We start from the raw sequence: 26,228 nt of genomic DNA, 5'->3' as shown, positions 1-26,228 counted from the left end.
AAAGGCAGCCCAGGGATGACACTGAGCTGCTGCAGCAGCTGCAACTGCTTGCATTGAGCAACTGCAGAGGACAGGCATGAACACCTGCTGGGGATGCAGAAAGCATAGTGGGAGAGGGAAAGACAGAGAAGGCAGCAAAAAGGTGAGATCTGAGGCACCGAGGGGCAGACCCAGCCAGTGCCCAGCCAGCAGAGCCCCCCCAGTGCCCAAGGCCAGAAACTCTGCAGCTCCACCAGGGATTTATCAGGAATGTTCCCCTGACACTGCTGGGGGCTTGGTTGACATTTTCCAACACTCCCAGGCGACTCAGGTCGCATTCCCCATCCATCCATCCATCCATACATACACAGGCTGTGGTGCTGGGATCCTGCCAAGCTCTGCCAGCCTTGGGCTTGGGGAGGTTTCTGCCAGCTGTCCTGAGCTCCGTAGTTGTGCTCTCTGTTCCAGGAAGCAAGCAAGAAAGATTTAAAAAAAAAAAAAAACCACAAAACAAACCACAACAGGGAAACCTAAAAAACCTTCAACAGCTCAACCTTGCCCAAGTTATTTCTTTAGGGACAGATACCACTCTCCAGCTGAAATGCTGGGCTTTTGGGGAAAAAGAAAATTACATGTTCACCTCCAAATCAAAAAGGATTAAGGTAAGAGAACCTTTCAAACTAAAAATTATTGGCCCAAAGCTTTTACCTTTGCAAGAAATCTCTAGTTAAGACCAGGCTGACAGTTAAACAACTGGTCCTTCTGGTGGGGAGAAACCCTCCTCTTTAAGGGAAGCAGCCTGATAGTTGAAAGCAACTGTTTTATCAAACTTCAGGCTCCCTGGCACAGCCTGCATTGCCTGTCCTTCCTGTTCACTGATTTACAGGCAGTGCCACAATGGCCCAGGTTCCGATGTCTGGTGCCATCCAGGGAATTTGGCATCGCCATTTCCATATGTTTTAATAGAAGTTTCAATCCTTGCAACCAGTCTTCAAATGCCAGCTTTCCTTTCTTTTACAGAAAGCTCAAGGTTCCCAGAAGTCTTCTGACGTCCTCTTTTGTGCTCAGAGGGATGACATTTTCAAACAGATGTTTCCAAAGTTAACAGCATTTGAAAGAAGAATGAACTCAAATGCCCCTGGATTCCAGCTCAGCCGAACTCCATTCTGTGTCAGACCCTGAGATTGCCACCTCTAAGGCAGGAGCTGTTTGTGCCCCCCATCCCTCCTGTCCTTCTCCCCAGCAGCCTGGGCCTGTTTTCCCCAGCAGAATCCCTGTCCCTGTGCACCCTGCCACGAGCAGCTGCACACAGGCTCACATCTCCCCTTGCCCTCACCAGTGGGTTTCTCTCATCCCCGAACACGCCGATGACAACGTTGGTGCGATGAGTGCCCAGGGCCTGCACTTCCACCACAACTGGGATCTCTGCTGTGCTCTGGGGCTGCACAATCCCACAGGGCTTGGGACTGGAGTAGAGCACAGCAGAGTCCTCCTTGCGTTTCTGGAAGGGACAGAATGAAATGCAACTTCAGAGGCACCTCTGAAGAAACTTTAGACTCCTTAACATCCACTGCAACAGCAACTTACACACACGTTTAAAACTCCCCAGCACAAAGGTAAAAGGCACACACAAGATGCAAGAATTTTAGGCTTAGCACTCCCAGGGGAGCCTGCAAGGAGGCTGCCAGCAGAGGCACTGGTGTCTGTGGATGCAGCAGCTTTTCACAACCCTCTCAGATCTCCCACATGAAAACACCCTGAAGACCAGAACATCAACTGTTTCCTCAGGAGCTTCAACTGCCTCCTAAAGTTTACAGTCGGGTAGGATCCTGCTCTCAGCAGATCTTTAAGGCTGAATAGAAACCAGCAAGGTCTTATCCAAACCCTTTTTTCCCCTAACAATCTCCTCAGTAATATTTGACAGAAGGAGGTGGATGTGATGCCAAACCTGGGGAATGAGCCCGTAGCAGCCAGGAAGGTGGCTGGGATTCCTAATGAGGATCTTCCTCTCATACGGCACCTTCAGGTGGCACTCATCGTACATCAGGACTGGGGAGGACACTTGGAGCTCAGGAACGAGACATCTGGGCAGAGAGATGACCCCAGGGCAATCAGAGATACTGAGAGAATGGAGAACATTTACCCCCAAAGATTGTGAAATGGAGCAGAACACGTTGGTCACTGTCAAATGGGCATTGAACAGCCCTACAGTGATAAATTGCCTTCTACCTCTTCCCACTCCAACACGTCTTGTCAAGGAGGGGCAAACCCTGAGAGGCAGCACCCAGAGGCTGCCCAGTGCCCCAGGCAGAGCACTTTGAGCCACAGCTGCCTCAGCCCCTCCTTTACCCAAAAAGGCTTGCAAGGACTCCTGGAACAGTCCCAGTGACCCACGAGCTCTGGGGGAGCCTTCCCAACAAGGATCAGGGCTCCCTAAGGCTCAAGGAACACACAACTCCAGTGTCTCAGTAAAAATGACTCCCTTCTCTGCCATGGTGCTGTTGCCCTGCCTGAGAACTCAGCTCTTTGCCCCAGCCTTGGAGGGCACGAGACAGCAGCTGCCCCACAGAGGGGCTGATCAGCCCCTGCCAGGCCCTGCAGCTCCCTGGCTCCTTCACTGCACAGCTCCAGGCCCTGCCTGGCCCCAGCTCCACCTGCTTTACAGAATGGCAGCCCAGGCACTGCCTGCATGGCTCTGCCTGGGACAGGGAACAGCACCAGGGAGCTGCATCCCTCTTGGCATCACACTGACACCCACAGCAGCACAGCAGGGTGGAATTCTGCTGCAGCAACAACGACTTTTGGTCTCAGCTCTGACAACATTAAAGCTCAAAATGGGAAGCACAGGGAAGGAGAATAACTGGAGCTGACCTGCCACATCAAGGCTGCTTTCCACTCATAAGACCTTGCCCTCCCCACTCTTGCTGGGAGCCACTTCCCCCCTGCCATGGGCCCTCATGGACAGAGCCAGACCCTGACTCTCAGCAGCTGCTTGGTGTGGCCCAAACCAGTGCACAGTGCTCACAACCAGCGCAACTCCACCTCTTGCAGAAGAAGGAGAGGAGGCCCTTGGGAAATTTGTTCCACCTCAAGCACCAAAACCCAGGCCAATCAATGATACCATTCCTGGTCCCTTTAGAAAAGGGCCCAGGACCATGCTGGGCTGTGAGCAGGGGTGCTTTTCACCACAGGCTGCTGTCCAAGCACTGCTGTTCTCATGTCCAGCTGGCACAACATGAGGCCATTAAGCAGCTCTTCTCCTTGGCAGCTGCAGCCAGCAAAGCCTGGGCAAGGCGGTGCCTGGGGGAGGCCAGGAAGGGCTGGTACCTGGCTGTGATGACCACTGATGCCACTCCCTCACCAAAACCCTCCAGGTCCACCAGCAATCTCCTGTAGAATTCCATCACGGTGTTGGAACACAGGGTCACCTGGTAGAAAAAAGAACAGTAAATTCTTCCTTACAAAAGCTCATTACCCACATGTGACCTCCTCCAGTTCTTGAGGAAGGATTTGGCTTTAATTCTTCTGCTGGTCCATGTGTAGAGCACAGTCTCAGAGTAACAAAAGCCTTCTGGCAATAGCAGATTTGTTAAACACACCTTGCTATCACAGCATCGGTCAGCTTCATTAAAACATTAGACTAAAGCTCTACACACCACTGTATTCAAATTAAGGGGCCAATTTCTCATCTGACTACAATGACATAAATGCAGAGGAAATCTGACTTGAACACAATGAGTTCAGCTTTACAGCAGAAGGCTGAGGGCAAAGTGTGGCCCAGCAGGTGCTGGGCAGTTCATGGCTGCCATGGTACCCAGAGCCCGGGCTGGCTCTTAGAACTCCGGCACCACGCCAGGAGTGGGGAGCTGCCCCAGGGTGGGCATTTACCAGAGGCAGAGCCCTCAGAGCCACTTGCTGTACAGCGCAAGAGACAAGCCACCACAGGGACCAGGCAGAGGAGAAAGGAGGAGGCTCTCTGTCTTGAAGTTCCACAAGGAAGGGTTTATTCCAAATAAAGGAATCAGAGGCACAAGAGCCCTGGATACTCCTGTGCCAGGGCTTTTGTAAAAATACAAATCAGAGGGTGGATACAAACAGCAAATCAATAGGGAATCCTCAGGGGAGGAGTGAGGGGATTACATCAAGTGTCTGGGACCACTGGGGGTAGGAGGGTAAAGAGGATGGGTCACATGGCCAATGGGGTCTCCAAGAATAGGGGAATTCCAAAGGGGTATTGCAATCAGGGATTGGCCCGAGGTTCAAGTGGCAAAGAAGGTTTGGGAACAAAAGGGGCTGGGTTGCCTAGACAGGCAGGGAAAAGAGCTGGAACAAGGGGCAGGGAACGGCATGAGGGACAGCATTGAGGGAGGGTAAAACACAGGTGTGAGCCAACTCAGGGAGAACATGGGTGTACAACAGAACAAGGAATCGATAAAATCAATTTGAACCGCAACACATGGCTGCAGAGGTTTTTGTCTCCACTGGAGATCCCTGCAGCGAACCCAAATTTTTCTGCTCCTCAGGAGAGGGAAAATGAGACCAAGAAGAAAAGCTAACTGCTTTATACAATGACATCTCTCTGACAGCCACCTTCTGCCTTCAGCCTTGCTCTGCCCACTTGCAATCCAAGAAATCGCTCTCAAAAGCAAAAGAATGGCTTCAGGACTTGACCATATGGTATTGATCTCAGTGTAGGATTTTGGAAACAAACCAGTGCTCCTTGAGGAACATCCTGGGTAAGCCAGCTAGCAGAGGCCTCCCAGCAGTGCAGATCTCTCACTGCCACGATGCTCAAAGCTGGCACCAGAGCTAAAGCCCTCCCACACTCCAGTGAAGCTTCAGCCCTGGTGCTGAAGCATCTACGGCTGCATTCTTCCCATACCTCAATGTCCTGGTGTCCCTGGGGGAGGATGGTTCCTTGGCTGGGATTCATGGTGAACTCCCTTGGCTCCACATAGAAATGAATTCCCTTCCTCCAGGATGGGTCACCTTCTTTGCGTATTTGGTCAAGGCTGTCAACAGCCGGCTGCGTGCCATCGTCCGACATGCGGAGCTTGAATGTCACGGGCACCATGGAGCAGTTGGTGAGGCAACATCTCTGGGTATAGGGAAAGCCTAGGAAAGGACACAAATATCCATTCAGGCACCCATTATGGCATGATCCTGGTGGGAATATCCTGCCAGGATAAAAGTGAGATTGGAGTTGAGCTCTTTATTTTCTGAACTACAGCTCACCGAGAAGCTGCATGAGGAATTAATCATCACTGAGTTCCCTTGGACACTGATTCCAGACTGCAGCCTTGAAAATGCCCACTCCTAGCCCTGCTGAACACTGCAAGCTTCTCTCTTTGGGAGGGGAAGGAGCTCCCTCCCCTGCCCCAAACCAGCACCAGTTCTCTCTCAGTGATGAGTGTGCACCCAGACCCAGCATTTACTCTGAGAATTCAAGCTGTCAAATTCCCTGGTAAGTCTGCCAACATTCCCACTGTTTTCACGATACATAAACAGTGAGTTGTCATTGAGAAGAAGCTACAGCAAAAGAAAATGAGGATGGAATCAGGAACTAGAATGTGATGCACCTTAATGCAGTTTCTCTCTGCAGGACCCTTAAAGCATCTCTTGGTTTGGGCCAAACAGACTGAGCACGTGACAGCTCAGAGTCCACTCAACTGGGGGCAAACCCCAGCCTTGGTTTGAGATTAGCAATTAGGAACCATGTCCCACCTCACCCAACAAACAGGGACATCACAGCCATGCTGCTCACTGTGATTGTGCCTGCAAGGGGATCCCCACTTTGGCTCTGAGATTTGCTTTCCATCCTGCAAAGCCAGAGATACCGCCACACATGGTGGGGATCTGTCTTTTAAAGCAGGACAGAGACACTAGAAAATACTGCCTTTCTATTCCTTGGTTCTATTTGATCTCACAATGGCAAAATGCCCCCTGAGGCAGCAGCAGTTCACAGCCTGAAGAGGCTGCTGGGGCAGACCAGGAGTGAGGGATGCTTTTCTGTTGGAAGGCACAGATCCCTGACACTGTGTCCCAGCCCAGGCAACACTCACCAAAGGAGATGTCCCCGAAGTCGAGCTCAGGGAGGTCGAAGTGTAAATTCGGTGCAGTGACGCTGCCCCTGGAGGCCGAGGACAGAGCAGGAAAGGGCTCGGTTAAAGGCATTGCAAAGGTCCGGCTGTCATGGCTCGGGGCACAAAACCTGGGCTCAGGGCACCCTGGGTTTCCAACCAACACAGCACCGTGTGCTCAGCACAGGGCCCTGTGCACAGGAGGCAGCTCAAGCCAAGTGGCCAGCAGCCAACAGCCACTGATGGGCAGGCAGGAGAAGCCCCTGGGATGCTGGGGGTCCCATGAAGGACCCTGAACACACACCCAGACAGGGCTCCGTGCCTCAGTTTCCCCAGCTGCAATGGGATGGACATCAAGGTGTCCCCACAAACTTCTGTAACCAGCCTTTCCAGCCACAGGTTCCCTGCTTTGCTCCTTCTTAGCTGGAACTGCTGTTCCCGTGGAGGAGCTTTCTCAGGAGAGTTTGACCCACACAGTCATTACAGACACAGTTCTGAGACATGAATCCAGGGGAGCCCCAAACATCCTCTGAAAAGAGCAGCAACAGTTCTACCCAGGGGACAGGTGAATCCTAGAGGAAAGGACTGGTGAAATGTTCCCTCTTGATTTCCAAACTAAAAAAGCAGCACTTTTCCTCCAAAAACAAAGCCAGCATAATTGTTTCTCCACTATGGGCAGACCTACTCATCACTTTTCTCTTGCCAAATAATAACTTCCTTGTTCCTTTTTATCCATCTCCCTTATCTTATTGGTACAATCAAGTGCAGATTGCTTTCATTTCTTTACTGCCTTGAGCCAGTGCCCCCCAACAGCAGGAGCCCAGCTCCAAAGCTGCAGAGCAGCCAGCATCAGCTCTCCTGCTTCCACTGCATTATCCCAGCAGCACATGGCTCAGGCTGGCAGGGACAAGGCCTCACACTGCTGTGGTGCTGAGGACTGAGCTCTGCCTCCCCTGTGATCAGCCCTTCTCCCTTTGGCTGGGCCAGGATTGTCTCCTGCCATGGCACCAGCCCATGGGATGGTACCCCAGTCCTTGGCACAGTTCCTGCTGCACAGTTCCTGACTCCCACATCAGCCCTTTGCTGGCTGTGCAAAGGAGGCACCAGAGCACTCTGTGCACAGGAGCTGGGAGCACAGCTTGTCCCCAACAGCATGGCCATGAGAGGGGAGCTGAGGCTGCTGCTGCCCATCTGGCATGGATTATTAATGGAAGTTTTTAAAAACACTGCTGCTGGGGCAGAATCCCCCAGGCTGGCCCATCTGCAAAGCCCTGGGGGCCTTGCTGGGTGTTCAGGTGGGACATCCCAGAGCAGCTGCTGCCCAGAGCTGCTCCATCCCACTGCCTGCCATGGCCCAAGGCAGAGGGAGATCCCTGCAGGGAGGAGTCATTGCAGCTCCTGGGTACCACACAGGGCAGGAGGCATCCTGACACTAAGGCAATGCCAGGATCACAGCAGAGATTAAGACCTCGGGCATCACCTTTTTTCTCTGCTCAACCCCAAAATGAGGTAGGTGGGGGATGTCCCAGAGACAGCTACAGATGTGCCCACCAAGCTCCCAGAGTCCTTACCTGATGGTCAGGATCACAGGTGTAGGAGATCCAGCCACACTGAACTGGAATTTTTCCTCAAAGCTCCCCAGCACGGTGGTATGGAAGGAGATCTGAACAGTCTGGGTCCCACCTGGTGCAATCATGCCCTGCTCAGGCTCAACCGTGAAGCAGAAGTCCACATTTGTGGTTGAAGGGATATAGGTGAAGGGAGCATCAAGAGCTCCTTTGTTAATCAGTTCCACCTGCAGAAGCAAGAAAGCAAAATAGAAATACAGGTGGAACCTTCCCTTCTTGTGAGTTATTGTCTAATGATGCAATGAACACCCAGCAAAGGCAGAAGATGCTTTGTGCTGCTGAATGGCAGAAGTCAAAAGATACAACAGGACAAGTTCTGCCTTTGGGTTTTCATGCAGAGCAGTGGCAACTCCACAGACCTGCAGTCACCCTGGGCTTATCCCATGGACACAGAGCAGTGCACCTCTGCTCAGCATCACCAAGCTCATGGGGAGCTGGCCCTGAGAGCCCTGAGTGGGGTGATTGCAGCTGCGGAGTGAATCACCCCAGAGCTGCTGCTGCCCCAGTGAGCACAGCTCCAACAGCACCATCTACTCATTCACCTTTCCCATACCATGGAAACAATTCATTGAGAATGAGGCATCAGCATCAAAATGTACAGACAGCACCATCCTTTGGTAAGAAAACTCAGCGTGTCTTTCCCTTCCCCAGCCGCGCTTTTGAAAGTGTCTGGCATGCTGTAGTGCCTCATTTTCTACCTCTTTGAGTTGCTCCCTGTGGTGGTTTGACAGGAAATGTGTTTTTTGGGATGCTGTGTTTTTGGCCAATGGATATTCAGACTTTAATATTGGCATTTAACCTGGCCATTGGGACATGGACACGCCTCTGAGAACACGGGGTTAAAAGCAGAGCTCTCCCCTGGGAGGGTCCTCTTGGGTTTCCGGCGGGAAAGAGTTCGGGTCTCTCCTCCGGCCCAGCTGCTGGCTGGGCAGGGGGAGGGGAAAAGCCATGTGGCCGAGAGAGGTAGGCCTGAGCCCCGGGGTGGAAGGGTGGAAGAGAGAGAGAGAGAGAGAGAGAGACACCGGGAGCCATCGGGCAGCCCCCCCTGAGAGACACAGAGAGAGAGAGAAAGAGCCGCTGCCTGAGACTGTGACCTTGAAGCTTGATAAACATGGGCCTGTGCCGGCAGCACGGCTGGGACGGAGAAGAAGGGGGGAGTTCAACCGGCCGCTTGTAGGAGCTTTTAACCCCTTTTTGGAAAATGAGAACTTTACAGAACATTGACCTTTCCTAGAAGATAGAGTGGAAGATGAAAAAAGGAAATGGGCCAGTGTGAGAGAGGTCTGGGCGAGTGAGAGATAGTAGAAGAGTAGAGAAGAATCCTAGTGGGAAGAGATGATGGAGTGGCTTTTGCTGGACTCTTTTTGTATAGCCATGGACAGAACCATGTTCCTTGTGATACAGAGACTGCATTCTAGGGGGAGGCAATGGCCTCAGAGCCAAGAGGGTTCAGTGTTGATGCCCCTCGGCCCCAGGGGGTGAAAAAATATGGGGGGGACAGGTGTCCCAAAGGAGAGATTGTGGGGACAGGTGTCCCAAAGGAGAGACTGTGCCTTTTTTGGATCAGGACAGAGCATCCTTAAAAGACAACCCTAGAAGCAGTTCTGGTCCGTGTTCAGTGGTGAGAGCACTGGACATGACAAGGAAGAAGTCACGACGGCAGATGTACTCCGGGCGGTGCCACAAGTGACACAGAAACACACAAAGCTTCAGCTGTGTTTCCAAGAGAAGCCCATGGTACAAGAAGGACTCCTCTCCTCTTGATGAACTGAGGATTGATTGTCTAAAAGGTGCTGCTGGACCGAGAGTTGGTGATTTGAGGATCAAATGTATTGTGTTGAAATTTGGTGGGGGGAGGAGGAAATGCATTTGTGAGGTTTTCATTTTCCCTGTGTGTGTGTTTCATTTTATCTGTAGTTGTAGAGTAGTTAATAAAGTTCTGGTTCTTTTTTTTCCCTAAGTAGGAGCCTGCTTTGCTTATTCCTGGTCACATCTCACAGCAGAAACCAGGGAGAAGGTATCTTCATGGGGGCACTGGCATTGTGCCAGTGTCAAACCATGACATAGGGTTTGAGGGAATCAGCAGCTCCGTGGACGAACCGCAGCCTTCCCTCGAAGCAGAGAAGGTAGGAGGGAATCTGTCTCACTGCCCATTGTCAGTGTGGCAAGCAGGGCTGGAGCTGCCAGTGCCGCTGGGGGCCCTCAGTATTGGCCACAGAGGGGCCTCCCATCCCTGCAGGCCCATCACAAAGTGCTGCTGAAGCAGCTGCTTGTTGGAGAGGCCGTGCAGGACACATTGCAGGGCTGCCCAAGGACACTTTGCAGCACCTATGGAGGGCACTGCTCCCCCTGGAACTCCTCAGGTGCTCCACAGGAAGTTTTTGCAGGAGCTTTTGCTGTAGCACCTTGAGAAAGCAGCATTTAAATCAGAGAGAGGGGAAGAGCCTCAGGAGTCAGATGAGCTGGGCTGGGCTCCTTCCCTCAGCTCCAAGAGCTCTCACTCTGAGTCTCCTCCTTTTCTAAAAGCAGGAAGTTTTGAAACTTTTTAAAGGCAAGTTGTGCATCAGAGAGAATTTCTACTGCCAGGAGACATCCCAGGTCACTTTCATGCAATGTACTAATTAATGCATTGACCCGTGAGGATGGGAGAAGATTTTCCCCATGGTCCCTGCACTGGTCAGTGGCATGGATGCAGGATGAGGTGAGGGTGATTCTGGCAGTGTTTGGGGAATAGGCCCCTCTGGCTACAGCTGCACTTTGCTCCAAGATGCTCTTCTGCATCCATTTCCATGCTCAGCACCTCAATCTCTCCTGTCTTCCACCCAGGCTTTCAGTGTCCTGCCAGTGCCAGGTGTGCTGCAGCCAGGAGAGAGCCAGCAGGTCTCCTCCACCTTCTCTGGCCACCTCAGCAGCACCTGCAGTGTCCCGGAGCTGTGCCACGTGGAGGGAGGCCCCAGCTACGAGGGGCTGGTGCCCGGGGAGGCCTCACGTGTCAGCTCCTCCCTGAGCCCCCGGGAGATCAACTGTGGCTCTCAGGCCCCTCTGAGGGAGAGGTGAGTCAGCCTTCCATGGGCTCCTGCTCTGCCATGGGTTATTGTCCCTGCAGGGCTTCCCTGCTCCAAGGACTCTGAGCTCAGAGGTGCTGCATAGCAAGGGCCAGCAGCAACACAGGGAGGGCCACTCTGAGCTCCCTGGCTGCCAAGAGAGGAAGGACCTTCTCCTGTTGAGACACAACATCTTCTTCTCTATTGGAGTGCTGAGCCCTCCTGGCTTAGCTGCTGCCTGCAGGGAGCTGGGCTCTGGGCTTGCCTTGGCACTGCCTCTAGAGGTGGCTTGAAGTGCCTGGTGTTGAGTGGCATCTTCTTCATCATCTCCCTTCTTCACCAAAACAGTGGCACTGTGGTATGGGCAGGCGTGGGGCACAGAGCAAACCTTGCTTTGGGTCCTGCTGCTGCCCCAGATGAAGCCCTTGCAATGCTGATCTGCCAGGGTTCTCCTTATGGTGGGACAGCAGCCAGAAAAGCTCATGTCCTTTAGGCTCCCCTGCAGCTGCAGCCGTGGGCAAGCACAGGAGAAGCTCAGCTCCAGCAAGGCAGCCCAGCTCAGGACACACAGGCCCAGGGTGGAGCTGGGAGTGGAGGCTGCTTCAAGCCAGCCTGTGCATCAGGACTTCTTCAGGCCAGGCTGAAGTTGGTTTCATGGGGAGGAGAGGGACGAGGCTGCTTCCAATGGTTTCCATGGCAGCCAGCACTGGTTTGCTTGGTCACAGCTGGGTTCCAGCAGGAAATCTGGCTGACAAGAGCCTGCCTTGCAGGAGAGGAGTTCCTGCAGCCTTTGCTTTCTGACTGATAGCATTGTTCTCATGAAGGAGCAGGCTAGGAGTCATTAAAACCGAAGGTCATGGACAGAGACTCTCTAACTAATTAAAGTTAGACAGTGGTGTGTTTATTAACACCGGCGGGCGGCACCAGAGCCATCCCTAAAAGGCGTGACCGCGCTGTCCAAGGTTCTTTGCCCTCTCTTTATTGCCCAAGATCTTACATACAATACATCTGCACAAGCCCAGCACCTCCCATCCCCGCTCTGTATTCAAATGAGCTCATTGGTCCTTCACACCTGTGCAATTCCTCCCTTGAATTGGGTCTCGAATTGGGTCTGTGGTCTTAAGGGATGAAGTCAGGAATGTCTTCATCAGGTCTCTGTGACCCTCTGGCACGATCCAAGGTCGCCTGCTTAGTGACTGATTGACATCAAGCCCAGGTCCTAAGCATTGTTCTCCTGGTTTCAAGATGTTCTTATAACAGTTCACTTCCTCCACTTCCTTCTAGAAAGAAGCTCCTCATGGTAAACAATAGAACATTCAGCTCCGGCTTAAGCATCTCATAATCATTAACCTATGGTCTGCCTGTCTAACTTACATCCTGATCAATGGGAATTGCTTCTAAGCCTCAGCTGAAATCTGAACTCTTTAAAATCATGCTTCAGCTATGCCCAGGAGGAAGGGGGCTGAATGAGCTGAGTAAGAATTGTAGGAGAGATAAGCAGATGTCAGCAATCTGTGCTCTGCTCTAAACTGGGAAGCCAAGAGACAAAGGGCGTTTTCAGGCACCAGCACAGAGAGCTGCTGGATCAGCCTTGGGCAGGGGCTGGAGGGGTCTGGCTGTGCCTTCAGAGGGAGCTTGCACAGTCAAGAGCTTATGATGGCAAAGCTGAGGTTTGGCTGGGCCTGGAGGTCCCCTTCCACCAATGGCCTCACTTGGGATGTTCCCAGCCTCTGTGGGTTGAGGAGAATTCACAGAAATGGCCTCAGGGTCAAGGAGTGAAGTGCAGAGCCAGCCAGGACTAGGGAGCCCAAGTTTCTGGTAGGGACTCTTAGCCATGTTTTCTATTTTGTCTGCAGAAGGGAGCTGAAGCAGTCAGCTAAAAAGCTTGAGGAGGAGGCAAAAGCCTTAGAGAAGGAAGAGAGGCGGAAGGATGAAGAGAGGCAGAAGAAGGAAAAGAAGGGTGTCTCTGTGGGAAAGCAACCTCCAAAACCAGAGAAGGGGAAAGCCAAGACCCCAGAGAAGAAGGAAACCAAAATCCCAAAAAAGGAAACCAAATCCCCAGAGAGGAAGAAAACCAAAATCCCAGAGAAGAAGGAAACCAAAATCCCAAAGAAGGAAACCAAAATCCCAGAGAAGAAGGAAACCAAAGCATCAGAGAGGAAGGTAACGAAAATCTCAGAGAAGGAAACCAAAATCTCAGAGAAGAAGGAAAGCAAAGCATCAGAAAGGAAGAAAGGCAAAGCATCAGAAAGGAAGGAAACCAATGCATCAGAGAGGAAGGAAAGCAAAATCCCACAGAAGAAGGCAGCCAAAACCTCAGAGAGGAAGGAACCCAAAGCCCCAAAGAAGAGGGAACCCAAAGCCCCAAAGAAGAGGGAACCCAAAGCCTCAAAGAAGGGGGGAACTGAAATCCCAGAGGACCCAGCTGAGCTGGAGAACTCTTTATTCTCTATTCATGCAACTCATTTTACACAGTTTGAAAAGCCTTGTGTGCAACTTTAGTTAGTTCAGAGATTTCTTATCAGTTATTCTATTATTGGTTAATAAAATAGATTTTACTTGTGCATCAGATCTCTCTATTGTATTGTTTACCTGTTCTCTTCACTGATTCTCATGGGACAAATCCCTTGTTGTTGCAGGTGCATTTGCTCATTCTCACAATAGCTTCACATGGGAACTTGTAACTGCTTAGCTGCATTCAGAAGTGATGACAGGCCAGCTATTAACATCGCAGAACAAGGCCTGATTTCATAGGGCCTTTCTTTTATCATTATTCTACCTGTCTATGACATCTCCCCCTTTTCGTTCATTTAAAAAAGGCTCCTATGTTCTGATGTTGAAACAGCTCACTCTTGTGCGGGCATTATCTCATCAAGGTTATCACTGGTTATTATCTGTTAGATATGGGATAAGATAGATAAAAGACCAATTACAATCAACAAAACTTACCAAATTCTATCAAGTCATTGACGCAGGGTTTTGCAGCATGAGAAAACAAAAGAATAATGTCCAATGTCTCTTAGGGAAATGGAAAGAAATGACCATTGTTTCCAATGAGTTGAGAAGTATGAGAAAGTCTATGAGCTGGAAATGTTGATCTTTGACATCACTGAATGTCCTCCTGGGTGCTGGAACAGGGAATAACTGGAGAAGGTTCGTAGGAGCTCTGTACCGTGAGGATGCCAGGAGGCTTTTGTTGGCAAATTGCCTCTGTCAGTGCCCAGACACAGCCATGTCTGGGCAGTCCTCCTCCTGTTCCTGCCCTGGCCACAAGGGCTGCAAGGAAACCTTTTAAGCAAAGGCTGCAAGGTGATGAGGTTATTTCTCTTTGCACTGGGCCTCATTTTTTCAGAGCTGATCAGTATCTGATGGAATGAACAGGTGACTGCTTTGAGCTGCTGCTGATGAAACACAGGCACATCTTCTCCTGAAGTTAATGAATCAATCAGGCTGCACTGTGGTACACTCAACTGGGATTTAGATGTGATGGACTTTTTTCCAAATTTCTCATGTAAATATTGCATTATTCAAAATGATTAGTTGTCCAAATTTCTCATGTACATATTGCATTATTTGAACGTTCTTATGGCATTCATTCCTTTTCTTTATTGTTTTTTAAGAATGAGATGCATGTATTTTGTTATGAGTATGAAGAAACATCATAGCAAAATCATACATGCAGTGGACAAGAAACTTAGAGCAATTAGGAATAATATGGATACAACAATCAGGAATATTTCAAATAGCAGACAAAGCTAACAACATAGGTGGAATTAGGTAAATAGCAATCTCTGCAATAATGTACCATCATCCCAGAGTCTGCAAACAGCTGACAAACCTCGATTCAGGGGGGACTTGGAGAATTATTTCCAGATTATAATTCCCAAGCTGCCTTTAAAAAGAGTTCAACTGTCATATCTAGAGAGTCAAATTGCCAAGTCAAAACAACTCAAATCTAGTTTTGATGCAGAAAACATCTGGGTCTGTTGTCAATTCCCATCCAGGAAGAGCAAAGGCCTGGCCACCACCCAAGCTCTAAGTGGGAGAGAATTCCCTAAACATCATTTAAAACAAGGCTCTTGAGAATAGCACTTAGGAGTAAAGGTCTAGGGGTGACAGACGAATGAACCATGCAAGAGCTGTCTCCTCCAAAATTCCCTCAGCACAGAGATGCTTTAAACCCAGCAGAATGTTGGAGTGGTTCTGTAATAATAATTGGGGCTGCATCTGATTAGAGTAGATGTCACAATGCCATCAGTTTAGAGGAGGCTTCCCACAAAGCTGAGATACCATTTCTTGGAACTCTGAAAAATACTTAAAAATGATGAGGCAGCACTGGGTCAAACCATAGAGCCAGAGTGCGGAGCCCAGCCAGAGGGGTAGTCTGGTCTGGGAGATACATAAGCAGCTAGAGAACAAAAGGAGGCTCCTGAAATGACACGTGTCTTGCAGATAATTACACCAAAAGATGGTAAAGCATATGAAAAGCTGGCTATAAAAACAGTAATACAAAGATTGATGTATTTATGACAGAATAAATGCATCAAAGGAAAACACTGAACAGCTCACTAGTAAAATTTATCATACCTCAGATTAAATAACACTCAAACCTGACAGAAATTTATTTGGACAGCGCTAGAGCTTAGCAAGAGGAACTTAAACTCAGCCCTAAAAGGATTTCAAATTAAATTCATTATCACCTTAGTAGAACAAAAAGCGCACTCGAGAGAACTCAAAGTTAATTACTATTAATACCAAACATAACTGGACCCATAAAAACTGGAATAGAATGTTGTTCAAATTTAGTAATACTGAAACTTAACAGAAATTAAATCTACAAAATTTAACAAAAAAAACCTTTGCCTTATTTAATTTAACAGAATGTAACTGAGCATTACAATATTGGGCTTTGATTTAACAGAATTAAAATGAACATCCTTAAAATTTACAGATAATGGCATGATGTAATTTTGTCCAAGGTTATTAACACAATAAAACTACTTAAAGGTGAATAAGCCATAAGTGAAATAACAGCATGATGGTGCACTGGAGGGATTCAAGTTGTAACAAGCATGTTAGAATTATAAGTAAATCAGTTATGAGAAAAACCCACGGTAACTGCAAATTCCATGGAAACAGAAATTCAGTAAGACTTTTTGAAGTGCCGGGTTACTGGAAAATAAATATAATAACGTGCAATTTAGCATATTGCTGAACAACCCAACAGCTTTTTGTGACTGTATCTGGCATCATTTTATATGGCACATTTGTTAGCATTCTTGTTAAAGAAATCAGACCATGTTAAAATTTGATAGGCAATAAGGCATTGCATTTACCGCTTTTCAATATAGTTGATAGTTATCCATAGGGATAGTTACAGGCTTTGTTAATTGCTGATTTGTCTTTTTGGTATGTGTTTTTGTTCCAGTCAATTTCTGGCCAATTGTTTTTCAGGCATCTAAAGTAAAATTTGACACAGTACGTGGCCTTGGAGGACCCCAACAGGTCCAATTCTTGGGGTTCCTCTCGAGCATTGGGCAGCATTTTTGTCCACCTGTCCCAAGTATCTGCCAGGTTGGGTCTCTTACCTGTGGTGCGGAGGAGCTCTGAGTTATAGACGGGCCAATCATCTGCTACAAAGGTGTCACGGTTTGACGCTGGCGCAATGCCAGTGCCCCCATGAAAATACATTCTCCCTGGTGTCTGCTGTGAGATGTGACCAGGAATAGGGCAAAGCAGGCTCCAGCTGAGGAATAAAAGGGGAAAAAAAAAAAACTTTATTAATTTACAATATATAAAAGAAACACACACAGAACTCAGGATGAAAACCTTCCAAACATTCCTCCTCCCCCCACCAAATTCCCAATACATCACAGTAAGACAAAACCTTGGATTCTCAATTCAGTTACCACCCCTCAGATCACCAACTCTCAGTCCATCACCACCCTTTAGATAATCAGTTCTCAGTTCATCAAGAAGAGAGGAGTCCCTCTTGTACCATAGGCTTCCCCTGGAAACACAGTTGAGACCTTTTGTGTTTCCATGTCACACAGGGCACTGCCTGGAGATCATTTGCCATCGTGACATCTTCCTTTCATGCCCAGTGCTCTCACCACTGCACATGGACCAGAGCTGCTTCTAGGGTTCCCCTTTTAAGGATGCTTTGCCCAGTTCCAAAAAAAGCACAGTCTCTCACTTTCGGGACACCTGTCCCTCCCAAATTCAGCCCCTGGGGCCGAGGGGTCTCAAGAAAAGAGATCTTCTTCTTCTTCTTCCCTGAAGATGGAGAGCACCACCACCCTCCTCACCCGTTGTCTCTGTTCACGCACTCCTTCACATAACATCACTGCACTCTCTTGGTTCCAAGCCATTGCCTCCCCCTAGATGCAGTCTCTGTGTCACAGGAAAAAAATGGTTCTGTTCATGGCTATACAAGGAAAGTCCAGCCAAAGGCCATTCCATCACCTCCTCTCAACGAAGATTCTTCTCAACTTCTCTCGTGGCCCATTTCCTCTTATCTCATCTCTATCTCTCTTCTCATTCAACTCCAGGAGGATCAGTAAGGTTTCCATCATGCAAGAAAAGGGTTAAAAATCTCAGGCTCTGCCTGTCCAGAACTCCCACGCTGCCTGCCAGGCCCCTTCTCGCTGCACCCCCCTTCTCCTTTATGGCTGGCCGTGCTGCCTGCATGTGATACCGAATTTCGAGCTGGCACAAGCACAGGCACAGGCTCACTCTCTTTCTCTCTCTCTTTCTCTCTTTCTCTCTGGGGGGCTGGCTGCCCGATGACTCTCCAATGTTCCTCCACCCTTCCATCCTGCAGGGGACTTCACCTCCCCTCTCTGTCCAAGGCCCGGCCTACCTCACGCGGCCGCATGGCTTCCCCTCCCCTGCCAGCCCACAGCCGGGCAGGGCAGCTCTGACCTCTTTCACAGACAGAACCAAGAGAGCTCCCCCTGGGAGTTCCCTGCTTTTAACCCCCTGTGTTCTCAGAGGAGCATCCATGTCCTCAGTGGCCACACCAGGTGCCAATATTCAAATCTGAGCACCTATTGGTTTGACAACAGCATCCCAAAAAACTCGCATCCTTTTCAAACCAGGACACTGGCGGAAAAATATTGCCATTTCTTGAAAGTACTCTAATGACCCAGATAATAAAGATTTGCTTGTGTATTATGAAACTTACAGGTATTAACACCTGTGCCAATTTCCAGGCAGACATCATCGAGGCAGTGCCACTTGTGCCCTGAGGTGCCCTGAGCTGGGGTTGGATCTCTCTGAGAGCACCTGAGGGAGAGCAGAGCACCTTGCAAGCTGCAGGTCCCTGCCAGCCCCACAGGGCTCCTGCCCCATCAACATCTGCCCTGCTCCAGTCTGAAACAGGGCCCAGCATGGTGCTGGGATCATCAGAGAGCTGAGGTGTGTGCTGGAATTCAATGGCCTCCCCATCCCGCAGCAGCCCTGCATTTCCCTGCTGCAGCCTTGGTCTCCAGCCCAGCCATGGAGGCTCTTTGGGCTCTGGAGTGTTGCTGCAGCCGCCAAGGGCAGCTGAGCTCTGCCTTTGGCACAGTCAGGCCTGGCCAGGGCAGGCCATGCTCAGCAATTGCTTGTGTGTGCCTGGCCTTGCTGTCAGCCCCGGCAGCGGCTGCGTGGCCCCTTTGTGGCCCTGTGCTGGCCCAGCCATGGTGGCCCAGCCCCTGTGCAGGCCCAGCCCAGGCCAGGAGCATTGCGGCTGGGAACGGCCCCTGTGCCGTGGTGCCCACGGCAGCCTTGGGGCTCTGTGCCCCATGGCCTCCCTGCTGGGCAGCCTCTGCCAGCTCCTGCAGAGCCCGTGGCACCTGTGGGGCTGCACAGACAGCCCTGCCCCGGGCTCTGCCGGCCTCTGGGCCAGCAGAGAGGCAGCCAGGGCTGGCCATGGCCGGGAACAGGCCCTGAGCCCCGCAGGAGGATGGAGCTGGGCCACAGCCAAACTCAGCCCAGGCCAAAGCTGGGCTCAGCACCCAGGGCTGCCAACACATGGGCACAGAGGCTGGCACTGACAAATGTCCTGGGCCCCCTCCCTGCTCTGTCCGTGCCACCAAGGGCACAGAGCAGCCTCCTCTCTGGGCCACTTGCCTGTTTGCAATGCCTTGCACAGGCGCTGGCGCTGCCCCACAAGGCCTGGCCTGAGTCCTGCCCCTGCACGCTCAGCCAGGCTGAGATGGACACTGATGGTTTCTGGGCCGGGCTCTCGGAGCCCAGCCCAGCTCCCTGCAAGCTCTGCCAGCTGCCCTGAGCTCTGGGCAGCACCAAGGGCCTCTCTGAGCCCAGCCCAGCCCAGCCGGCTCTGGCCCCACAGCTCTGCTCAGCCCAGGCTGCTCTGGCCACTGGCCCCACGGCCTCAGCCCCTGCCAAGGGCACAGCAGCAGCTGCAGCTGCCACAGGACTCAGCCCCAGCCATGGGGGAAGGTGCTGGGCCAAGGCCAAAGGAGGCTCCCTGGCTGCCCTGCTCCCCTCGGGCTGAGGTGCTGAGAGCTCTGCAGCCCCTGCTGCCATCCCATCTGCCCAGGGCAGCACCAGAGCCCCGGCCTTGGGGCCCTCAAGAGCTGCTCCTGCTCCAGGCCTAGGGCCCATGCCAAAGCTGGGACAGCAGCCACAAAGCTGTGCCCATTGCTGTTCATTGCTGTTCTGATAGGGATGGATCCTCAACCACTTGCAGGCTGCTGATGGATTTTAGTGTTCCGGAGACTTCTTTCTTGAGCTCTTCAGTTCAGGAATTCACTGAGAAGAGCTCATAAACATTTGTTCAGAAAACCTGAACAAGAAAAGGCCCTGGGGAATATTTCAAATTTTCAGTTCTTAATGTAGTTAATTAGACAGATGACAAAGTGTACTCAAAGTGAATATACAATAGTATAAAACAATGCAAAGAGTACAGTTTTGTTCTGTTAAGTTTTATTTTCCTGTTTATAGATTGACTTCAGCAATGTCCAATTGATATTGATCCCCAGCAGCTTTTAAAGCAGTTTGAACAGATATGAAAATCCAGACCCTTCATGGCTGACAATCAATCAGAATTTTTCCCCACCCCCTCCCCACCATTTCCCTCATCCAGCCCCTGGCACTCCTATGGATCAGGAATGGTGTGGCCAGCAGGAGCAGGGCAGTGATTCTTCCCCTGTGCTGGGGACTGCTTGGGCAGCACCTCAAGTGCTGTGTCCAGTTCTGGGCCCCCAATTTAGGAAGAACATAGAGGAGCTGGAGCGTGTCCAGAGATGGGCAACAAGGCTGGTCAGAGGACTGGAAGAAAGTCTTGTGAGGAGCAGTGTCTGAGGGAGCTGGGGTTGTTTATCCTGGAGAAGAGGAGGCTCAGGGGAGACCTCATCACTCTCTACAACTCCCTGACAGGAGGGTGCAGCCAGGTGGGGGTCGGGCTCTTCTCCCAGGGAACAGGGACAGGACAAGAGGACACAGCCTTTTGCTGCACCAGGTAAAGTTTAGGATGGACATTAGGAAATATTATCCACACAAAGGGTGATTGGGCATTGGAATGGGCTGCCCAGGGAGGTGGGTGAGTCACCATCCCTGGAGGTGTTTAGGGAAAGACTGAGTGCCATGGTCTGGGTGACAAGGTGGTGTTGGGTGCCAGGTTGGACTTGATGCTCTCCACGGTCTTTTGCAGCCTGGCTGATTCTCTGATGATTGTGACCCTGCAGGGCCTGGGGAAGCAAGGGGCCATTGTGACACTGCAGGGCCTGGTGGCACTCAGAGGACCATGGTGACACTGTATGACATGGCAGCACAGAGCCAAGGGGCCATGGTGACACTGTGGGGCTGAATGGAAGCCAGGAGTCCATGGTGACAGTCTGGGTCCTGCTGGAACCACAGAGGCCACTGTGACCCTGCAGGGCCTTGTGGAACCAAGGGGCCATTGTGCCACTGTGGAACCAAGGAGAGCCTTGGGAGAGCCTGGGGACAATGGAATCAAGGGGCCATTGCTCCATTGCAAGGACTCTGGGAACTCAGGGAACAATTGTGACACTGTGGTGCCCCATGGAACCAAGGGTCCCTGGTGACACTGCAGGATCTTGTGTCACCAGGGCTCCATTGGGACACTGCAGCACCAAGGAATTCATTGTGGCACTCTGAGGCCTCATGGAACCAGAGAGGCCACTATGACCCTTCAGGGCCCTGTGGAACCATGCAGAGCATTGTGACAGAGCAGGACCTGGCGTCACGATGGGGTCATTGTGACACTGCAGGGCCCCATGGAACCAAGGGGCCAGTGCTGCTCCTCAGGGACTCGTGGAATGAAGGAATCATATTTGATACTGTGGTGGCCCTTGGGACCAAGAGACCATTGTGACACTGTGGAACCAAGGGGAGCATTGCTGCACTGCCAGACCTCATGGAACCAAGGATCCATTGTGACACTGCAAGGCCTTGGGGGAGCAATGGCCATTGTGACACTGCAGGGCCCAAGAGCCAAGGGACTTTGTGACACCAAGGGGTCCCATGGAACCAAAGGGACATTGTGACACTGGGAGGCCTCATGAAATCATGGAGACCATTGGGACACTCTGGGGCCTCATGGAACCCTGGTGACGGTGAAGTTGTCTGGGAGTGTGGATCTGCTGGAGGGTAGAAGGGCTCTTCACAGGGCCTTGGATAGGCTGGATCCAGGGCCCAAATCCAACAAGGTGAGGTTTAACAAGTCCAAGTGCCGGGTCCTGCACTTTGGCCACAACAACCCCTGCAGCACTACAGGCTGGGGACAGAGTGGCTGGAGAGCAGCCAGGCAGAAAGGGACCTGCAGGGACTGATGGACAGCAGGCTGGACATGAGGCAGCAGTGTGCCCAGGTGGCCAAGAAGGCCAAGGGACGTTCCCGTGGTGCCAGGTCAGAAACTGCAATGGGGAATGGGGCCAGAAAGGAAAGGACAAACAGGGATGGGCTGTTTGCAGGGCAGGGAACAGGGCTGGGCAATTGGAAGAAATTTGTACCAGAAGAGTAAAGAAAGCAAAGGTGAAGCAAACAAAATGCTCAGGGCAGTTTGGGGGTGGCTGCCAGGAGCCTGGAGCCCCCAGGGCCTGGCCTGAGGTGTCAGCGCTGCCCCAGCAGTGCCCATGGCCTGTCCCTGCTGCAGCCCCGGCACTGCCACCCCCAGGGCTGTGCCCGGCCCCGAGAGCACTCAGGCCCTGCAGCAACACCAGGGCCACCAGGGCAGCGGGGCAGGGCCACGGCAGCAGCACTGGCAACACCAAGTGCTGCTGCTGCTGCTGCTGGGCACAGCTGCTGGGCCAGCACTGATCTGCCCCAGCTCTGCACACAGACATTGCTGCTGCAGCTCCAGAGAAGGCAACAAAAGGGCATCTCTGCAGAAAATTCTGCTGGGACATCCTTTATCTCTTTTAAATACACCAAGTGTACAGCCCATCATTGCCACAGTCTGTGGCCACAGGCAATGTGAAGATAAACACAACAAAACTGCCACAAACCATGACATTTCTTTGGCGACAATATTAACTAAAACGAAGCAAAAGAACATCCAAGATGAAACCAACAAGAAGACTCAAAGATGACTTTTATTACAGGTGATTTGCAGAAATTGGCCAGCAGTTTAATGTTCCTGAGACCATCCAGTCATCTGTCTCCACACTGCAGCCTTGAGCTCCTGGTTCCTCAGGCTGTAGATGAGGGGGTTCAGGGCTGGAGGCACCACCGAGTACAGAACTGACAGGGCCAGATCCAGGGATGGCGAAGATATGGAGGGGGGCTTCAGGTGAGCAAACGCTGCAGTGCTGAGGAACAGGGAGACAACAGCCAGGTGAGGGAGGCAGGTGGAAAAGGCTTTGTGCCGTCCCTGCTCAGAGGGGATCCTCAGAACAGCCCTGAAGATCCGGACATAGGAGAAAACAATGAACATGAAACAACCAAGCGCTAAAAAGACACTAACAGCAACAAGCCCCAGTTCCCTGAGATGGGATTTTGAGCAGGAGAGCTTGAGGATCTGTGGGATTTCACAGAAGAACTGGCCCAGGGCATTGCCATGGCACAGGGGCAGGGAAAATGTATTGGCCGTGTGCATGAGAGCATTGAGAAAGGCACTGGCCCAGGCAGCTGCTGCCATGTGGGCACAAGCTCTGCTGCCCAGGAGGGTCCCGTAGTGCAGGGGTTTGCAGATGGACACGTAGCGGTCATAGCACATCACAGTCAGGAGGAAATACTCTGATCCAAGGAAGAACAGAAAGAAAAAGACTTGGGAAGCACATCCAGTGTAGGAGATGTTGCTGGTGTCCCAGAGGGAATTGTGCATGGCTTTGGGGACAGTGGTGCAGATGGAGCCCAGGTCAGCGAGGGCCAGGTTGAGCAGGAAGAAGAACATGGGCGTGTGCAGGTGGTGGCCGCAGGCTACGGCGCTGATGATGAGGCCGTTGCCCAGGAGGGCAGCCAGGGAGATGCCCAGCAAGAGGCAGAAGTGCAGGAGCTGCAGCTGCCGCGTGTCTGCCAATGCCAGCAGCAGGAAGTGCCTGATGCAGCTGCTGTTGGACATTTGCTGGGGCTGCACATGGGCACCTGTTCATGGAGAAAGGACAGTGACAAGTCAGGAGAGGCTGCTTTGGGCCAAACCTGGGCCATTCCCTGCAGACTGCCCCGCTGGGACTCACCCAGCCTTGTTCCTGCTCTGGGAAAACCTTCACCCAGGTCCCTGCCTGAGCTCCACCTGTGCTGGCTGAGTGTGCAAGGAGCAGCCAGGCCTGTGCATGGGGCCTCTCGAGGAGCCATCCCTGCCCCACTGCCCTGGGTTTGTGGCCATGTGGCAGAGGAACAAGGCTGGATATTCAGGATTTGTCAGGGGAATCACTCCTACTGCAGGAAGTCTTGGTAGCCTCTGCACTCCCAATTCTATAGGACATGGGTGGCAGGTGCTGGTTTAAAGAATTTTTTCTTACCCATACATAATTCCTGGCTCTGTGAGGTCACAAATCCCCAGCATTTCTGCTGCACTCAGAGTTTGCCACTGAGACATGGGAGAGGCAAAGGATTCCCTGTGGCTCAGGGAAGGTGAGGGGCTGGATGGGCTTGTTCCCAGCTGCCCTGGCTTTGCACCTTTGGCTGCAATCAGAGCACAATCACACTCCCGGGTCACCCTGGGATAAACCAGACCCTGCCCAGAGCAGAGGGATCCCTGAATGTCTCACCCTCTCTCAAGGTCTCTGGGCAAGGTCTCAGCACCCCCTTGTGCCAAGGACACTCACGGCTCCCTGGGCAAACCCAGCAGCATTTCCTCAGCTGTGGCAGCTCTGCCCTTGCCCGTGGGACATTCAGGGAACTCCCAGAGGCTCTGGCACAGATCTGCACCCAGGAGGGCAGCTCAGAGCCTGGCAGGGCACAGCAAGGAGATCCATGGCTCTGCCCATGATGGGATCTCAGGGAGGGGGCTCAGCTCATTCCCCTTTGCCATGGACTGCTTTGCCCACAGCCCCACAGGTGCCAGGGAAGCTTGGACACCCCATTGCCATGGACAGCCCTGCCTGGCAGGAATGCCAAGGGCAGTGCCTGACTCAGCTGCTGCAGATGCCAGAGCCTCCCTGAGAGCAGCAGATAACAGTGCCAATGTCAGGGCAGTGCAGAAGCAAGAGCAGATGTTGTGGTGCTGTGCCTGAGAGGGCAGGGCAGAGACAGCCGGGCACTCAGGACAGTGTTCCCGTGCCCAGCTGTGCCCGGCACCTCCCACACACCCACAGTGCCCTCCTGCCCCAGCCCTGCTCTCTCCAGCCCCCTCTCCTTCCCTGAGCATCTCCCTGGGCCTGGACATTCCCTCCTGAGAGGAGCCTTGTCCCTGCCAGCGCTCACAGAGCCCATCCCAGCCTGCGTGCCCTGGCTGGGGCCCTACAGAAACCTGCCTGTGTGCAGGGCCCTGGCTGGGGCAGGCTCTGTGTGCAGCTGGGCAAGGGCAGCTCAGGAGAGCCCTGCTGGGCCCTGCAAAGGTGATGCTGCTGCTGTGCAGGGCTGAGGAGTGGCTGAGGGCCCTTTGGGAGGCTCCCAGCAGAGACACTGATCAGCTTAATTTACAGTTCTGCAGTCCCTGTAAAAGACCAAATATTCCTTTGATGATCCTGTGTGTCCCTTTCAACTCAGAATGTCCTGGGATTCTTGGATTACAATTCCTGTTCTGCTTCTCTCATCCCCTTGTTGTCTATAATCAAAAAAGAAAACAAAAAAACCCTTGCAATAGTGTTAGAACAGCAAAGTAAAAACTAGACATAAATTAGAAACTTCCAGGTGTCCCAGTGGGGATGGGGCACACCCAGGGCCTGATTTCAACAATTTATTAAGGTTGATTAATTAGGATATTTAACAGGAACATCCAATAGGAGATTCACTTACCCCAGTTACACACCCCTGCCTCAATCCATTGGAGTAGGTCCAAGGGTTTCTTTGCCTTCACTTTTTGTTATGACTGCTCACATTCTGGTCAAAAAACAAAATGTTCTTCTTGTAGGTCCTCTTCCTGATAATAAGACGATACAGGATACTATATGTATTGTATACTATATGTATTTCAGGAATGCATTTAGACAATCAGCTTATTTTTCTAAAATCAAAGAAAAAGGTTAGGGAAAATGATAAAGTTAATAAAGGATTATAGTTACAGATGTATATAATAGTAATAGATTTCATTAAGAGTTTAATAGACCTAAAATAGGAATATAGATTTATAACTATGTAATAGTAATTTATAGAGCTACAAATATATGAAATTTGTATAAAATAAAAAAAATATTTTTGTCATCACCCCAATGTTCCCATCCTTCTTCAAGCAGGAAATTGAAAACACTCTCAGGAAAGCTCCTGATCTTTACAGCAATCCCAGGCTTACCTTCTTTGGGAAGTGCCCTGCGGAGCTGTGCCCAGGCTGGTCTGGAGCTGGGAGCAGCCCTGCCCCACCCAGCCCCTCTCAGCAGCAGCCCCTGCCCTGCTCAGGGCAGCTCCTTCCCCCCAGAGCTTCTCCCCAGCGCTGGGAGCAGCTGCCAGGGCTGGCTGAGAGCTGTCCCTGGCAGGCAGCAGAGTCCCTGCCCCAGCACAGTGCCCTGGGCTGCAGGACCCTGCTCTGCAGGACAGCCCTGGGCACCCCTGGCTGCTCTGCACAAGAGACAAGCAGAGAATGTACTCACAGGCTCTGCAGGCATTGGCATGTTCCAGCTGCAGGAGATGGCTCCAGGAGCTGCAGCTGCATTGTCCTGCAGCCAGAGGTTCCTGTGCCAAGGGCTGGCAGTGATTGTGCCCCAGGCACTTCTCAGCCCCTTCCCAGCCCTGCCTGATTGAAGCTCTCTGTGCCTCTGTGCTGTGCCCGGGCTGGCTGCAGGCAGTGCCCCAGCCCTGCTGGGCTGGCACAAGAGCTGCTCCTCAAGAGAAATGTGCTTTTGAAGCTCTTCTTGGTGACCAGGAGCTGCCTCTGGGCCAGGAGCCCAGCCCAGCTCAGCAGCACAGACACAGCACAAGGACTTTAATCA

At 51.7% G+C, this 26,228-nt stretch overlaps 1 protein-coding gene across 1 annotated transcript; it reads right to left on the bottom strand.

Annotated features, from left to right (window-relative positions):
• Positions 1 to 22,330: 22,330 nt before the first annotated feature.
• Positions 22,331 to 23,316, bottom strand: LOC129130724 (olfactory receptor 14J1-like). Its single transcript, XM_054649305.2, has one exon. It carries the CDS (start codon positions 23,261 to 23,263, stop codon positions 22,331 to 22,333), a length of 933 nt encoding a protein of 310 aa, XP_054505280.2. The 5' UTR covers positions 23,264 to 23,316.
• Between the last annotated feature and the right edge of the window lie 2,912 nt (positions 23,317 to 26,228).

This window comes from Agelaius phoeniceus, unplaced genomic scaffold (assembly GCF_051311805.1).
Source record: "Agelaius phoeniceus isolate bAgePho1 unplaced genomic scaffold, bAgePho1.hap1 Scaffold_110, whole genome shotgun sequence".
Classification (NCBI taxonomy): domain Eukaryota; kingdom Metazoa; phylum Chordata; class Aves; order Passeriformes; family Icteridae; genus Agelaius; species Agelaius phoeniceus.
This window is presented reverse-complemented; position numbering and strand designations above follow the sequence as displayed.